The 18548-nt window shown below is 41.5% G+C and overlaps 1 protein-coding gene across 2 annotated transcripts in view; it reads right to left on the reverse strand.

The window, feature by feature from the left end:
- LOC131240463 (probable ATP synthase 24 kDa subunit, mitochondrial) overlaps nt 1-18548 on the reverse strand; it is a 33206-nt gene that overhangs the window by 1471 nt on the left and 13187 nt on the right. For both annotated transcript variants that reach the window (XM_058238709.1, XM_058238708.1), the window contains exons 3-5: nt 6037-6181; nt 5760-5870; nt 1338-1484 (exon numbers count right to left, since the gene is read on the reverse strand). In XM_058238709.1, coding sequence (XP_058094692.1) covers nt 1338-1484; nt 5760-5870; nt 6037-6181 — 403 coding nt within the window. The remainder of the gene's footprint in view (nt 1-1337; nt 1485-5759; nt 5871-6036; nt 6182-18548) is intronic.

Below are 18548 nucleotides of genomic sequence, written 5' to 3' on the forward strand. Positions count from 1 at the left end.
CACCCAAAAACCTCCATTGTAGCATGGCGGCCCACATGATGATTTAAAAAAAAAAAAGATAATGCAATTTATTAAAAGCCACAAAGGCAGCAAAGAAAAACAGAAACAGCAGAAGAACAAAAAGAAAAGGAGAATTACAAAGGCACCCCCTTGGGGTCCCAATCCTGATATACAAATGGACCCAGTATTTGAAAAAAAAAAAAACAATGATCGAACCACTTAAGTTATGAAAAAAGCGGTTGGATCAATCCTGTTGGACTGGACACGTTGGATCACATGACATATGCCACCACAGCAGACCACATACAAATACATGTCGTATAACAAGTTTACAACATTGCATGGGAACCAGCTTTCCAAAAGGAGAAAGAAAAAATGCCCAAAAAAAAAAAAAGTCAATCTGCATCCAAAATATAAAAAATCATTAAAGGGGATTAAGGGCAAGAACACACATCCCTTGAGCTTTAGAAGAGATTCAACTGAAGAAAATATAATATAAATAAATAAAGCTCCAATGCCCCTGAAAATTTATTCAAATGCTCTTTCCCTAAAGCCTATTGATCCCCTGGATTTTCGTCTCTAAATATATGGATTTAGAGAATCAGAAGGGCAAAATTTTGGGGCTGGCAGTATATAAAAACAGTGTTAGGGCTTTCAAACGCCCTGTTTTTAGAGACTTTTATTTTATAAAGGCTAGACTTCTGTGTTAGTTTTACAACACTTAATAATGGTTGTAGCTTTTCAATTGTACACTTGGAATTGTACAGATGGTTAGGATTGCTTGATTGGTGTGATTCTAGAGATATGGTCGATATGGTGTCCATGATGGACCCACAGTCTGGGTAGTCTGGATAGATGTACATCAGTGCGATGCGTGAGGAGAATGAGTCACCACCATTTTTCAACTGATACTAAACTAACATAAACCCAAAAACTAAACTTTTTTAAGCTTTAAAGCAAAAATCCCCTGTAGTGTATGCTACCCACACCATATACTGCATACCTCATAGTGTACGCCACAACCAAACTAGCATGTGCTGCAGTGGATTTCCACTTTGTGTATGCTACATAGCATGGAAGCTACGCTCCACTACACGTGCTATTGCAAGCACCAGTACTAGTTTGGGCTTAGCAGACTCTCTCTACTATGTATGTATGCCTCATGCTTCTATGATCATTACATGCCTGAAACTGTCCTGTGCTCACATTGATAAAGTGCATTCTCATGTGAACAGCTATGTTTATGGAATAAGCAACAATTTGCAACAACAGAAGGCTACTTCACCAGATAGCCCAAGTGGCTAATTTGTAGACTAAACTTCTGGATTGGCACTTACTTCTTATTGATCTTATCAAACTCAGCCAAAAGAAGAGCCATTCCCTTTTTGTCGTTCCTTAGAAGTGGCTTATTAAGTTCTTTCTCTACTTTCTCCAATGCATCCATCATCATAGCCTCGGTACCAAGGTCATCACTGAGGCCTCTCCTATAATAGAAACATATTATACAGGTCAATAATATTGAAGAAAAAGATGATAAAACACACAAGTGGAGGCATAAGGATGCCAATTTCATAATCAAACACATTGTTATAAACTAAACTTATTATTTCAATGTCGAAGGGGAACTATGCCGATGGTATATTATCTTCAGCTGAAAATGCAACCCAATATAAGAATCCAGAAATGATCTTACACTAGAGAAACCAAGCAAAAACTCCAAAATGATGTTCGGAGATCTTAGAAAAGACAAGATAAATAAGGACAAGTTCGCAGTCAGGACATGACACCTCCAATAAAATGGTAGAACCAATAAGCAGCCTGAAAATTTAAGAACAGGAGAAACAAATGGTAGATTCATGATATGTGAAAACGGTTACATAACAGCCGTTACATGACAGTAATGGTTGTAACTGTTTCGTGTTATGGGACCGAAACGGCCTTAACAGCTGTTACAAATAAAATGGCCCATAACGGGGGTGAAACAGGTTTTTTCAAACAAAAAAAAAAAAAAGACTGTAACGGCCCTTAACGTAACAGTAACAGCAGTGGCTGTTACAGCCATCACTACTGTTATGGAATACCTTGAGTCGATTAAAATCTTACAATACAATGCCTGGAATAACTTAGGCCCTGTTCTGGAAAGTGCCCAAAATACCAGTGGCCACTGGTGGTGGGCCTTCCACTTTAGAATGTAAAAGGACTGTTATTAGGAAACCCAGAGAGCACTCTGGGAAGTGTGCTAAGTAGTTTTTTTATTAAATGGAGGCCAAGTTGCCACTTGGCATTGACCCAGATTCTTGTAGAACAAGAAAGTAGGTCAATCAATGGCACCACTGATGGAGTTTGTTAATTCTCAATTGCGACCTTGTGCATAAGATTCACCAACTCCTTTCAGTGCTTGTCCGTGTTTCCGCAACATCATGCAATCGGCAACAGTGATCCAATTCCACGTGCTCAAACCTAAGTGAATAGTAATGTGCTTGAATCTGTTAACCATGAAGCATATCAGATAGTTGGAGCATAGGTTCAATGTTCCTGGTATTAAGGGCCACCAGACCAACCTATTGAAGACTTGGAAGTTAACATCAGTGGAACTGACAAGTATGTGGTATGATAGATGTTGTCATTTCAGCCAGAGCTCCCAGCAAACCCAGAATTGGTATGTTTGGTCCCTGTGCAGGTTCACAGCTCACTTTCTGCTATTTGTCAAATAAACCTAGAACCAGGGTTTAAAAAGCACCATAACAAGGTTTAAAAACCATAACACCTAAAATAGCAGCAGTTATAACAGAACAGTCAATTTGCACTCTGTTTCTCAATGTGAAGCACCCGTCGCCTGTTAGCAACAGCCTTTATCTTATTAATAAAAGTCATTGTATAACCAAATTGCAGCATTATTTACACAGTTTTCTACACATAATAGCATCACATTTCCATTTTTTGGGTAAAAAGAAGGCATTTTCCCCATGGGCTGGACGCTTTTTGTTTTCCATTTTTCCCTTCTTTTTCTGTTTCGTAACAGCCATTACTGTTATTTAATGTTAATGCAATCAGCTATCATGATGTCGTAACACCATCTTTTTAAACCTTGCCTGGTACTTCTCTTTTACCAGTGACAGGCACTTTAATGATGAAATGGAAACTATATACAAATTACAAAGTAATTTATGTCAAGGGAGTGAAACCCCAATTAAAAGTTGAAATCTTCAATAACCCTTTGGCGGCGCTGTATTTGGAGCCTCCTTTTATCATTTAGTCTTCCTTTTTGTATTCACATTGAAAAAATCTTAGCCTTGGTAGTTCCAACCTGGTAAGCTTCTAGCTTTCACATTGTTGATGCGACCTATGACCTATGTCCAGCAATAGACAGAGCATTCAAGATCAAAAGACTCGGAACCAGTGAGGTTTGTTCCTCTTTTCCCTCTCGAGTTCCAGAACGACTTCAATGCAGTTTGACAGTCTGTGTCCTGAGGAAGAAACATGCAGGATACTCCACAGACACATGAATATTTAGAAAGGGGAAGTCAATGACTCATAACTTTCTTGAAGCACCACAGGCCTCCAATTCATTTTCCAGGTTCTTATGGTCAAAGGAGACTCTAGAAATGCCATCAAATGGCCAGGCAATTTCAGAGACAAGAAATTTAGCTTGTTCGCTGAATTTTGTTTTTCAAATGTACTGAAGGAGCTGAATAGCATTGCCAATTCTCTTGTGAAAGACGGGTGACACACTGACAGGAGAGTCACTGGTGACCTACTCTTCATTTCTATCCCCTAGTTGTATCTGTTTTCTTTCTATCATATTCAGTTACCTTCCAAAAAAGGAAGGGGTTTCCCCAATTTGAGTTTCTATAGCCCAGTCAATGTACAGAGATGGTGGGAAGTTGCCGGGGCTTTCTCTAAGATGCCATGATCCCTAGTTTCATATGCTGTAAAGAATTGGAACCATTAGAATTTTGGTAACATCAACTCAAGGACGATGTTTGTCTGCTATTGATTGCTTTCTTCAACACCAAGAAAAAGAGGTTCCTTTATTGCAGGAGGAACTAGAGACAAACTTCCAGTTGGTGCTAACTTCATGAACATTCTTTTGTAGAAAAAAATTTCAAATCTTTATGGCTTTCCAAAAGGATGGAAGAGATTGCCTGTTTTCATGGACCAGCCACCTCAAGAGGTTATAAAGAACTCTTGGTATTGATAAATCTTATAACCAAAGAACGTCACAGAGGCTGTCAATTTCCATTAATATAATTCAAAAGCAGAGTAAATTGAAGGACACTATGCAGTCATGCCTAAAAGGCTACCATTAATATCTGCAAGGAGAGATCCCACGCTGCAATGGCTTTCTTCTATGAGTTCTCCGATGCTACTATGTTTCCTGATAATTAACAATTTCTTTTAGTACAAAAGACGGATATCACCCAATTACAGCATGGAGGGGGCATTGCTTCTCATATACGAATTGATGGCCTCCCTAACTTCTCTTACAAAATGACCAACACGAGATGGAGCACCTTTAGAACCGTTATATGCCCGGCAAGTCCCAGGAAAGCCTCAGTTGGGTAAGTCAAAACTTCCGGCATGGGACATTTAACCTAGATGCTATATCCATGATCCAGATCTCATTAACACTAAAAGATAACCACCACAACTCATGTGCTACTTTTATTTCATCAATTTCTGAAGTGACACATAGCTCCTACATCTTCTGCAACTTTAACCTTGTGTAGTAATGTAAAAGAATTGCCCAAATCTTTGCACAGGAACTTGAGCCTATAGAAACAATGTCCATCTCCTCATGGATATGCAAATTCAGGATGTTGTGGATCATCAAAAGGCTAACATGAAGATGATTTCAGGCTTCAATAAAGTTGGTTTCAAAGATGGACCTTGAAGGGGCTTATGCTGGTGTATAATGTGTAGAGAAATAAGTAGATTATTGCGTGTGCGTGTGTATATAGTTTAGTATGGTGCTCCACCATACTACTGAAAATACAAACACGAACGCAATAATCTACCTATTTCACTTATCTATCTACATAATGGAATTTCATCCATTGGGTTTTAGATTGAAAAGTTTTGGTTAAACCAGAGGATTTACTTGCATTCCTATCAAATGGCAGAAAGTTGACAATGTTTCAACAGAGAATGGAAGACATCCTGATGCAGGACAATTAACCATTTGCTCTAAAAGCTCAAACTGATAGAGCATGGCGAATCAATCCCTTTATCTCATAGCCCAGGCGCCACATCCCATGGGTTAGGACATCGGTCGAACCCACCTCGTGGGCCCCACTTCACATGGGCTCCGCTTCACACAAGCCACCCGCCTCACATGGGCCGCCCACCCCAAGTGTGGCCCTACATCCCACAGGCCACTCCACTTGAATCCAATGTGAAAATGCCCATGCATTACATCCAGTAATATTAACAAGTGCTCTCTTAAGCCACACATACAACATGATAGAAACCTATGACACGCGCACACAAGGGGGCCGGGAGAGGAGGGAGAGAGAGAGAGATTTAACCCAAAAAAAAAGGGGCAAGGGTGACTTTGTTTTATTAACCAATAACATCTTACGTAAGTAACAGAAATATTCATAAATAATACAACTGAGGAATAGCAGAGATCGATGAGAAAGAAAATGCATAACCATTGCTACAGAAGATAATGCCTATTACTAAAAGCTACAAAATTCTTTTTTTAAGAGACAGTGATGATAAAATTTTATTCACAAGAAGGGGAAAGCAGAACATACTTGATCCGTATCTCCTTCAACGTCAACAAATATGTTCGAGCATCTGGAATACCTTGTGTTCGTGTCTGAATGGTGTATTGTATACGTTGAGATTCTGAGAATAGATCTGCCCTGCAAGGTGATAAGATGATATAAGCAGATGAGTGAAGTCCATCAAAATTTGGTAAATCATAGAAACTTCTATTCTACAAGAATGAAACTCGAGCAAAAATCCTGAAGATAGAAGTACGGAAACTAATCAACTGAAAGACATACTAACTCAAAATGAAAGGCTTACTTTTCTCGGACAGTCTTCATAACCTTTGCATACTGAGCTACTGCAGCAGGATCTTCAGGGTCTATGGTGATCTTTTCCTTCCGAATTATCCCAATGGCCGTCTCAAATTTATTCTTAACCTCGAAAAATATGTTCTTCAACATCTCTTCCAGCCCCAATGGATATGTCATTGTCAGAACCAGAACATATACACAACAATGATAATTGCAAGCATACTGCATCTGCTGTTGACTGAAAGAAGGTCTTTAAATGCATGTAATACTAGATAAAACATAAAAATAGATTGTGTAAATGATGAAGATCCATATGCACACTATGGACTAACCTCAATCATGTAGCTATGCTACAGGTAATAGCAGTCAACTCAAACCCCTTGAATATCTAGATCAAATTGAAAATATTTTATTCTGAAAGCATAGTTGTTCTGAGCCTCAAGGAATGTTTGAAGTGCAAAGGACACTATCATGTACCATATCATACCAGTCATGAAAAACCAAACAAAACAAAAAGAAAAAAGAAAAAACAGAAACATGCAATATGAAATACGAGCAAGAATTGGCTCCTGGAAGCATAAACTTGTGCAAGATAAGTGATAAATCACTGCTTATCAGAAAGGAGAGAATAAATAAATATCTAGATTTTTCTTGCAACATTTGGCTAGTTAATTGCCCGTGTAAGGCTTCTTTGAGGCACCTTTTTATATGACGACAACCTCAATGCCATTAGACTCAAATGGTCCTTCCTTTGGTGTCTCGGAGGAGACTTCAATATCATTCAATTTTCTTATGAAAAATCAAACGATGGACCCATCACAAAGAGTATGAAATCCTTTTCAGATTGGGTTGGAGCCAACAACCTAATCGACCTCTCTTCTAGATGTCAAGTATGCCTAGTCCAATGGCCAATCCCCTCCCATTATGTCTCATTTAAATAGAATTTTTGTCTCCTTTCCCTGGCTGGACGCTTTCCTTGTTGTTTTCCAAAGAGGTCTTCCTAAGCCTATGTCAGATCACTGCCCCATCCTTCTGGACTTTGTGAAGGACAGCTGGGTTCCTAAGCCATCCAGTTTGAGCCTTCCTGGATTGAGGTTGAAGGATTCTCTACTCCAATATCCTCTTAGTGGTCCTCTTTTTAAATCTCTGGCAATCCTAGTTTCATCCTGAGTCACAAACTCCATCTCCACAAGACCAATCTGATTAGCTCGAGAAAAGATGCTCAAACGATCTCGAGATTGTTGCATCTAACTCCCTTTTTGTAATCCAGCTGTTAAGAGATGTGAAGGAAGAATCGCCCCCCCTCTCGGAGTAAGACAATACGCTTAGAGAAAATCAAAGGGTTGATTATGCCAGTGGTTCTAAACAACTTGAAATCAAATGGAGATAGTGATCCAAATCTGTTTGGCTGAAAGAGGGGAAGAAAACCACGCATTATTTCCACGCCATAGCCAAAGCTAGATCGAGATCAAATAAGATAGTTTATGTGTGTGTTAATGGATCTCTCACTAGGCCATTACTGACAAGAACCAGGTATGTGCTTAGATAACCTCTTACTTCTCTTCTCTTAGCTGAGCACTGGTCCAAGCCTAGGCTAGATATCTTGAATTCAATCATATCTTTGCCAAGGAGGTTTCTGTTTTGGTAGCCCCTTTCTCTCAGGAAGAAATCAAATCGGCTATCTTTTTCCTTGGCAGAGATAAATTAATGCAGGGGCATTTTCACATCGAGCTCAAGTGAGGTCGCCTATGGGATGCAGGGGCACACTTGGGGTGGGCAGGGCCCACGGGGGAGGTCTCGTGTTTTAGACTCCTCACCGGGGGTGATTAATGTACATTTCACACCGAGCTGAAGTGCGGTAGCTCATGGGATGCAGGGACACACTCGGGGTGGGCGGCCCGTGTGAGGCGGTACCCATGTAATTTGGGGCCCATGAGGGAGGTTCGGCCGAGGTCCTAACTCATGAGATGTGAAGCCTGGACTATGAGATAAAGGGATTAATTTGTCATGCTCTAACAGTTCGAGCTTTTAGAGCAACTGGTTAATTGTCCTGCATCAAATTGGTATCAGAGCGAGAGGTCTGCGCATTTCAGACCGGGCTCAAGTGCGGTAGCCCGTGGGATGCGAGGACACACTCGGGGTGGGCGGCCCGTGTGAGGCGATACCCATGTGATTTAGGGCCCAGGACGGGGGTTCGGCCGAGGTCCTAACCCATGAGATGTGAGGCCTGAGCTATGAGATAAAGGGATTAATTCGTCATGCTCTACTAGTTCGAGATTTTAGAGCAACTGGTTATTTGTCCTACATCATAAATTGCCCAGTCATAATAGATTTCTTATAATTTTCTTTCAATCTTTCTGAAATATATTCAAACAAGAGGTTTATTGCTTTCATTGTTGACTTTTTCTCTTCAGGTTTGATCTCTCAAGCAATGGGAGCTACCTTCATTGCTCTTATCCCTAAGGTAGAAGGTGTGGCTGATTTGAAGGATTTTAGGCCTATTAGCTTACTAGGCTCTCCCTATAAGATCCTAACTAAAGTTTTAGCTTCCAAACTCAGGCATGTTCTTCTAAGGTCATTTCTGAAGCCCAAGGAGCCTTTCAGTTAATAGACAAATCCTCGATTGCGCCCTTCTTGCCCACAAATGTATCGATTCCCATTATTGAGAAGGTCTTGAAGGCTTGGTTTGCAATTTAAACATTGAAAAAGTCTTCAATCATGTGGATTGGGACTGTCTAGATTACATTTTGGGGCTTCTAAGTTTCGAATCAAAATGGAGGGGTTGGGTCTATTCATGCATCTCATCCACTCACTTCTCGATTCTGGTGATTAGATTGTTGAAGGCTTCTTTCACTCATCCAGAGGGCTCAGACAGGTGGATCCTCTCTCCCCTTTCCTCTTTGTCATTGTTGATGAAGGTCTCAATCGTATGATGAGAAAAGTTGAGTCAATGGGTTTGTTCAATGGGTTCACAGTAGCCCCCTCTAGCCCCTATCTCCCACATCCAATTTGATCATGACACTACTATTCTTCAAAGCCACAATAAGGTCATTGTCAACTTGAGAATGATTTTGTGTTGCTTTGAGGCTAGCTCGAGGCTCCAAATTAACATTTTCAAAAGTAAAATGCTTGGCATTAACATCGTTGCCAATTTTCTCTCTAACTTCTCTGAGATGTTTGGTTGTAAAGCTAAATCTTTCCCTTCTAATTACCTTGGCATACCGATCTGTGTAAGTCAACCAAACACCTTTCGAATGTTGTTATAAAGAGCATTAAGGGTAAGTTGTCCCCTTAGAGAAGCAAATACCTCTCTCTTAGGGGTCGTCTAACCCTTATCAAAGCCTTCTTGTCCAACCTTCCTACTTTCTATCTCTGTTTAGATGCCCTATGGCTCATAACAAGGATCGATAAACTCAAGAGAGACTTCTTATGGAATGGCAACTCAGACAGTAATTAATTCCATTTTCTCAGTTGGTCTAAAATGTGCAAATTGTATGTGGAAGGAGTTAGCATTCCTATTCTGCCAGACATTAACTCCTCTTGTTAGTAAGTGATTGTGGCACTATAGTAAGGTGGATGGCTCTTGGTGGAGACATCATTCTTACAAATATGGCACTGAGTAAGGGGTTGGCTCACTAAGTCCTCCGCCCTTTTACAAAGCCTCCTCTATTTAGAAAGCTATTATGAGCCTCAAACCCTCCTTTATGGATGGTATTTTCTTTAGTCTTGGTGAGGATAACAAAATTGGATTATGGCTCGATCAATGGATCCTTGATACGCCCCTAGCCTCTGTTTTCCCTAATCTTGTTGGAATCAACCCAAACTTATCCATTTCAATGGCTAATTGTTTCTCGGTTATCGATTCAGGTGCCTAATGCTCTCCTTGTAGGAGATCTTTTAAGGAGGCTCATCTTGCAAAATTGTCGGAGCTTCTGAGGGTGCTCCATCTATTTCAGCCTTCTCCAGGGGCGTTTGATTTGATCTCTTGGGCGTCTGCTGTTTCGGGCAACTTCAACTACAAATCTTTCCTTCAAATGATTCAACCTAGACTGGCTAAGGAGACCAATTTTCCATCCTTTGTTTGGTTCTATGGAAGCCCTCCCAAGATTGTAGCCTTTACTAGGCTCTTAGCCAGAGGGAGAACTCTCACAATCGACAACATACAACACGGAGGCATAATCTTACCCAACGTTTGTGATGAGGACATCCCACGCACACCGTCCACAAGTGCACGCGCACCACCCCCTATGCTCGTACGCCAGAAGGAGGGCCCCACCGTCGATCTGGATCGATGACGACGTCCAGGGAGGGCCTCCTAGCTATAAGACGAAGTTTTGATTCAAAAGAGTGGGCCCGTTAGTCAAAAAAAGCCCATCATGGGATCTCATGATCGTGGCCCACTCGTCGGATTGATTTCATATTTTAAGTTTTGCTTATTGTTATTATTTAGAACTTCGTGAATCCTTTAAATTTCTTTGTTTGGCTTTTATTTTAGTTTACTTCATCGTCAAGTAATATGTTGCGCACATGGCACGAGTTTTTAGGGTATAGGATTTTCCCTATAATTCTTTTCATTCATTGAAGCTTGATAAAAATTTCTGCTTTATTTTTCTGCTATCTTAGTGAGTTGTGGAAGAATTCAAAAGTGGGTGCGAAGCCCTCCCTTTTCGAAGGGCTAACTACATGGTGTGAAGCCACATCTATCCCCATCTGTCTCTACCCTCTCCCATCCATATATCTAATCTTCTATCATCATTATTACTTTAAATTTTCCAACTTTTATAGCTATTCATCCCCCTACAGCCAGTTTCCAGAATCTGGACCTGTATGAGGGCTGAAACTTCGGCGAAGCACTACGCCTCGACCTTACGTCAGATCGTCGTCAAACTTAGAGGGATTGGAGGTCTCCCCTAGCCGATCAAGGCCTAGGTGTCACTTTGGGGAGGTGGGCTTCCATCATACGTGCAACCAGCCCACCCGCGCACGTGCGTCAGCCCCAGGTCACCATCTGTATGCAGGAGCTTTCTCCGGGTTAGGTTTTCCTCTGATTTTCCTCTTTTCATTCCTATTTCCTAAACCCTAGCCTTAGTTTGTATTAGCCCTAATTTATTTGCCCATTTTTTCACCCTAGGGTTCCCTGAATTAAGATTAGAGAATCCCTTAGGGACTGTTTGCTATGCATGTGTGGTTGATTTCTATTTCCCTTTGAGCATCGTTTGGTTTATAATTTTTATTGGTCCAGTCTTAGCCTGTGTAGGCCTAGACCCGCATAGATTCCCCTTTACTTGCATGTTTGGAGTTTTTATGTGGGATATGGAATTTGTGTAATTGTTTCTGAAACTAAGGTGATTTTAAGCCAGAAATCTCAGACATCATGTTTAATTTCATGTCATGCATCAAATTTGGTATCAAAGCTTAGGGTTCTTATAGGGGAATACATTATTTGTTTAGTGTTAGCAGTGTTCGAGTTGTCGGTATCGCTACAAGTTTCGCTGGCCGGAGATAAAGATACTATATCGTTATCGCCAATAATATCGCTGATAACCAGAAATGTAGGAAAATGTGGGGGAAACATGGAGAAAATAGTAGAATTTTTCAGTGAAACTCCAGGACATGCCTAAATACACATATTTGCATATTTAGGAATAAAAAAATTACAAAAAGAATGCATTACACAATAAGTTTTCATTTAATGGAGCCCATTTTAATGTGTTGTATACCCATGTCCGTCCATCTATTTTTCTGGATCATTTTAATGCACAATCCCACAAATGAAGTTGATCCCAATCTTATGTGGACCATACCATAGGAAACAGTGATGATTGACCATTGAAAACTTATGGTGGGCCACATAAGTTTTGGTTCAAAATGAAATTTGTTTTTTTTTTTTTTTTTTATTTTAAGGTTTCTCTAAGTTTATGACAGCTCGTTGACGGTTTGAAGGGTCAACAAAACAATACAGTGGACCCTAGCAAGTTTTTCAAGGATAGGGATGTGGGTGGGACCCTAACCATGGGCCCACCTCAATGTATGCGTTGTATATGTACATAGTCCATCCTTTTAGCCAACTCATTTGAGTACACGGTCCAATAATGAAGCAGATCCAAATCTCAGGTGGACCACACCGTGAGAAAAACATACACATGACCTTGATCCAAAACTTTTGTGGCCCCGAGAGGTTTTCAGCACTAGGCAGTCGATGCCCACTGTTTCCTATGGTGTGGTTCATGTGGGCATTCAATCTGTCCCATTTTTTGGGCTCATCACATAAAATGATTTTTCAAAATGGATGGACAGCGTGGATAAAAATAATACATTACGGTAGGCCCCACAGCTAGGTGTTGCCGGGGCTGTACCCAATCCGCTTCCCTTTGGCAATTCGTGGGGATGCAGATTGTACTGACACTGCCAGTAAAGAGGTGGCTACTAGTCGATGCTCCCTGGGCCCACCATGATATATGTGTTATATCCAAACCGTACATCAATTTGGCGATATCGTCTTAAGGCTTGGGACAAAAAATAAGACAGATCTAACTATCAAGTGGACCACACAGCAAAAACCAGTGGGGGATTGAACGTCTACCATTATAACCCTTTTTGGGGTCACAGAAGTTTTGGAACAAGAAATTTGTTTTTCCTCTTCATTCAGGTATTTGTGACCTTATGAACGGATTGGATGTAAAATAAACGTTACGGTGGGCTCTAAAAATTGTTTAACGGTGAAAATCATTATCTACGCTGCTATTTATGGTGTGGTACAGATGATCTTTGGATATGATTCATCTTTTGCATGATGCTCTAAAATGATATCTAAAAATAGATGAACGGTGTAGATATAATAAATACATCACTGTGGGGCCCATGTAACTTTGATCTCCTTTGAACCGTTCGTACAACTCGGAGCTCAAGGAGCGTCAATGCTCGTCTTCGCACGACACGTACCTACAGCAGCTACAGCTAGGTACACCAGCCATTCCGCTTCCCTCGGTGCACAACCGCTTCTGCTTCTAAGGCTCGAATTTTTTTATTTTATTTTTTTTTAACACAAATATCAGAGCGAGAGGATTTCTCGTCGAGGGGTTTTTGACCGAGGGTTTCAAAACCCTAAATCAGACCCAAATCGAGGGGAAATCCGGCAAAATTTCATATTTTTCGCCGAAATTGTGACATCGATATTCCAATCGGAAAAAAGGGGGGAATTTGTAGGTTTTTCTTACCTAACAGGGCTTTTGTTCTTCCGAGTTCCAATCAGGTACGAAAATCGTGAAATTAAAGTTTTTTTTTTTTTCCTTTATTTCAGCCACACCATGCCAATATTCTCGGCAAGAACCCATTTTTATCGAAGATATTGTCGAAAAATGGATTTTCACCGAAAATTTCGCCGATATTCTGTAAAGAAACGAAAACTTGGGGTTTCGATGTCGCCAGTGCAGCGACACCAATATTATCGGTGATAATATCGACAAATCGTCGACAACATGAACACTGAGTGTTAGTTTGTTTGAGTCCGTCATGCATCTAGTCCATCACATGTAGCTTTTAGGAGTCCATAGTCCCTTATTTTATTAACTATATTGCTGGAGTAACATTGCATTGTCCCCTCATATAGAGTCTCATAGGATCATTTAGTCTCATATAGTCATCGTAGAAAGTCCTTAGGTGGAATTAGCAAGTTGTACGCCTACACGTACAGGTCATGGTTTTGGCTAGCACCCTACACTAAACATGGAACAACTGCTAGAGTCACTAAACAAGTTGTCCCAACAGATCGAGTCTTGGGGTAAGTGCTTGGAACAAAGCATAGATCAACGCCTTGACCAAATAAAGGCCTCCCTCAGGACAAACCCTACCATTAGGGAAGATGGCCAATCTCAGGCAGGTGGCCGGGAGGATAGACCAATGAATGGAGGTGACCAAGAAATCAGTTATGGGCGTGCACCCGTACCCCCACCCCATAAGGGACATCAAGACCATTATTTTTAGGGGTACAACATGTGTGGCCTCGTAGCTAGAGAGTGCAACAAATGCTAGTGTAGAGTTACCCACTGAGGTCATTCCGGTAATGAATGAGTTTCGTGATATCGTTCCTGATGATCTACCGGATGAGTCTCCCCCTAAGAAGGATATAGAGCACACCAGAATATGGGACACCGTAATACCTATAGCCGAGTTTACGTTTAATAGTTCTGTCGATAGGTCCACAGGTCTCAGTCCTTGTGAAGTCGTTATTGGTTATAAACCTGGAAAACCTATTGATCTTGTCCCCATGTCACTATCCCATAGGCCGTCAGAGCCTACAGAGTCTTTTGCGCATCACATTCATTCATGGCATCAAGAAATCAGGCAGAAGATCATGATTAGTAATGAACATTACTCATTTTCTGCAGACCAACATAATGTTTCAAGGAATTCAATGTATAGTGCTCGACCATTCAAAATTATAAAACAAAACGGTCTTAATGCGTATGAGGTAGATCTTCCACTTTACATAGGAATTAGTTTCGCATTCAATGTGGAGGATCTAGTTACTTTTCAGGGGACCACTGATACTTTGTTCGGCCCTCCGCCCACCCATCTTGATTCCCCAGATTTATTCTTTGACCCATAGCCCCCTCCCGACCCATCTTCCCAACCTCTACCTCCCATACCTACCCTTTTTAACCCATTTTTCCAACCTCTACATCTCATTCCTACCCGTCCCAACCCTTTTTTTCCAGCCTCTACCTCTCATACCTACCTGTCCTGACCCATTTTCCCAACCTCTACCTCCATACTTACCCGTCACGACCCATTTTTCCAGCCTCTACCTCTCATACCTACTCGTCTCGACTGTTCTTCTCAACCTCTTCCTACCATACCTAACCTTCACATACCCAAAAAAGAAATAGAGGATATCCCGGACCATCAAATAGTTTCAACGTCGAACGGCGGGTCAAGTGGAAGTCACGTCCAGCTTCAACCAATACGTGGCTCGCTGAGGAGGAGCTTCAGAGACTTGATCCTTACATCTCGGAGCAGTTCAGGACTTATTTCGCCAATGGCAAAATCTTCACAGCCGGGGAGAATTGATGAGGACATCCCGTGCACACCGTCCACACGTGCAAGCACACCACCACCTACACTTGTACGCCAGAAGGAGGGGCCCACCGTCGATCTGGATCGATGACGACGTCTAGGGGGGCCTCCTAGCTAGAAGACGAAGTTTTGACTCAATAGAGTAGGCCCATTAGTCAAGAAAAGCCCATCATGGGATCTCATGATTGTGGCCCACTCGTCGGATTGATTTCATATTTTGAGTTTTGCTTATTGTTATTATTTAGAACATCGTGAACGCTTTAAATTTCTTTGTTTGGCTTTTATTTTAGTTTACTTAATTGTCAAATAATAGGTTGCGCACATGGTGCAAGTTTTTAGGGTATAATAGGGGTTTTCCCTATAAATAGGCACCCCTTCTAGTTTTTTTCATTCATTTAAGCTTAATAAAAATTCCTGTTTGATTTTTCTACTCTCTTAGGGCGTGTTTGGACCGGCGGATTCGGTGGTATTAAGATGGATTTGGCGGGATTGGATTGCCAAATCCACCGTGGTCTGTACGCCAGCCTGTTTGGGCAGCGAGGTATTACGCTGGATTGGGAAGATTGATGGATTTCGCCGGATTAGATGACGGATTCCCAAATCCACTCCTCCTTATATCCACTGGTAGATTTCTCTCTCCTTTCTTTCCGCTCGCAGCAGACGGTCCACATCCATTTTGGGAGGCGTTGTGGACCACCACCTTATATCAGGTGAGCGATCCAAACCGTCCATCAGTCACAACCTCCACGCATGATCCAAGGATGATGTAATTTCTAGCAAGGAAAGAACGGAAGTCAATCCGTCTTCCTGAAAGAAATGGGCACCGCACAAAGACGAACGAGGAGATGATGAGATCAGGGACCTCCCCTGCTCCCACGCAATGATCCTTGAAGATCTGGGTCATCCAATGACCAAAGGACGTAGATCCGATGTCGCCCAAGGAGACCAGAAGGGGATAGGAAAAACAGAGGATCTGCTTCTTGCTTTCTATCTCTATGCTTTTGAGGTTGGATTTGTCTGTGAGTCTGATCTGAGCTGAGAAGAAGGTGGTAGATGTCCCTGGCCAAACGGAAATGAACTTTGCATCCCCCGAGCCATCCGCCCGTCCAAACACGCCATAGCTTGGCCGCTGGATATGGCAATCCAGTGGGATTTGTTGTAATCCACTAACACCACCTCGGTAGCCATGCAATCCACCCTAATACAACCCAATCCTATCCAGCCACCCGTCCAAACAAGCCCTTAGTGAGTTGTAGAAGAATTCAAAAGTAGGTGTGAAGCCCTCCCTTTTCGAAGGGCTAACTATGTAGTGTGAAGCCACATCTATCCCCATCCGTCCCTACCCTCTCCCATCCATATATCTCATCTTCTATCATCATTATTGCTTTGAATTTCTCAGCTTTTGCAGCTATTCATCTCCCTACAGTCAGTTTCCCGAATATAGACCTGTATGAGGGCTGAAACTTCGGCAGAGCACTACGCCTCGATCTTACGTTGGATCGTCGTCAAACTTGGAGGGATTGAAGGTCTCCTCTGGCCGATGAAGGCCTAGGTATCACTTTGGGGAGGCGGGCTTCCATCACACGTGCGGCCAGCCCACTCGAGCACGTGCGTCAGCCCCGGGTCACCATCTGCATGCATGAGCTTTCTCCGGGTCTGGTTTTCCTCTTTTCATTCCTATTTCCTAAACTCTAGCCTTAGTTTGCATTAGCCCTAATTTATTTGCCTCTTTTTTCACCCCTAGGGTTCCTTGAATTAAGATTGGGGAATCCCTTGGACTAGGGACTGTTTGATATGCATGTGTGGTTGATTTCTATTTCCCTTTGAGCATCGTTTGGTTTATAATTTTTATTGGTCCAGTCTTAGCCTATGTAGGCCTAGACCCGCATAGATTCCCCTTTACTTGAATGTTTGGACTTTTTATGTGGGACATGGAATTTGTGTAATTGTTTCTGAACTGAGGTGATTTTAAGCTTGAAATCTCACACATCATATTTAATTTCATGTCCTGCATTAGTTTGTATCCTATTCTTGTGTAATGAGGAAACCATCAACCACTTGTTTCTTCACCATCCTTTTCGTTTTTAGAATTTGGTCTTCCACCATTGCCAAATTCCATGTTGCTTGGGCCATGCCAAGTTTAGTTATTGACCTTCTCCTCCTAGCATGGTATCAGAAGTGACAAAGCCTTCATAGTTGTTTGGAGATTGACAGTCTTAGCTATCATCTGGGAAATATGGAAATAAAGAGGAACAATCGAATCTTTTGCAATCTTTCTACCTTGCCTACGAGAATCTTGGAGTGAATTATTCGATATATCAAAGATTGGGCCTCGACTCTCAACATCAACCTCGGTTCAGATTCTTCTCACATCTTGGATTAGCCATCTTTCGAGCTTTCTTGTTTTCGTCCTGCAGGTATGGTCCGGCTTTTTGTTTGAGTTGTTATCCTCACATGTGTTAGTCCTCGAATTATATAGCTCTAGTTGTCTTGCTTGTTTTCATTGTGAGTGGTATAGTATTTTTCTTTTTAGTTCCTTGCTTTGTTTTCTTTGTTCTCTTTTGCATGGGTTGCCTTTAGCTCCCTTTAATAATATTCAAAAAAAAAAAAAAAAAAACTCAATGCATTATGTTTTCTAAGAGAGAACATATTGTGTCGCCCACCAAAATAAAAGTGCAAGATTCAAATTGTTCAGCAAGTAGGCCCTAACATACATACTTTGTGGCCCAAAATCAAAATAAACCAATGTTGGCCACATTTGCATGAATAGGGAATGCCAAAGCTATCAGTTTGTGTGAGATGAACAATGCATTTCCTACACACCTCAAACACATTTACAAGATACCCAATCATCAAGTGGGTGTGAATCTCAAGTGTGTATCATATGAATATTTACTAAGTAGCCCACTAGATCATGGAAACCTTATATATCACAAGCAATTATTTCCCACACCTAGAGAGAAATGTAAGGTAAATTTAATAATAAAAAAACAGAGAAAAATAGAAAGGCAAAAGAGGAAAGAAGAGGCCTACCACGTCACCAAACCCTTGTCTCTACATTTAGTATGCAAGTAACTGTTTGTCATATTTTCAAAGAAGGCAATGCTAGTAGAGGTGTCAATGGGCCGGGCAACCCCTAGGCCCCTAAACATGCCCCAATTGCCAAGGCTGGCCCAATGATGAATGGACTGGTCCAATCATCAAGTTGGCCATCATTGCAAAGAAAGAATGGACTGTTTGAGGCACTTGTTGGCAGTTCCCATTCAACGTACATCATAGATGGATGATAGCCCAAAAAAAAAATATATCAGATCGGACTAGTTCAAACCTTTGATCATTTAATTATTGTCCTTATGGGGCCACGGTATGGGGCCTAGCTAGGGCCAATCCCAGCCTGGCCCTAGCCTGGCCAATTGCCACCCCTGAATTCTAGGGCCAATAAGC

Source organism: Magnolia sinica, chromosome 3, assembly GCF_029962835.1.
Source record: "Magnolia sinica isolate HGM2019 chromosome 3, MsV1, whole genome shotgun sequence".
Taxonomy (NCBI): domain Eukaryota; kingdom Viridiplantae; phylum Streptophyta; class Magnoliopsida; order Magnoliales; family Magnoliaceae; genus Magnolia; species Magnolia sinica.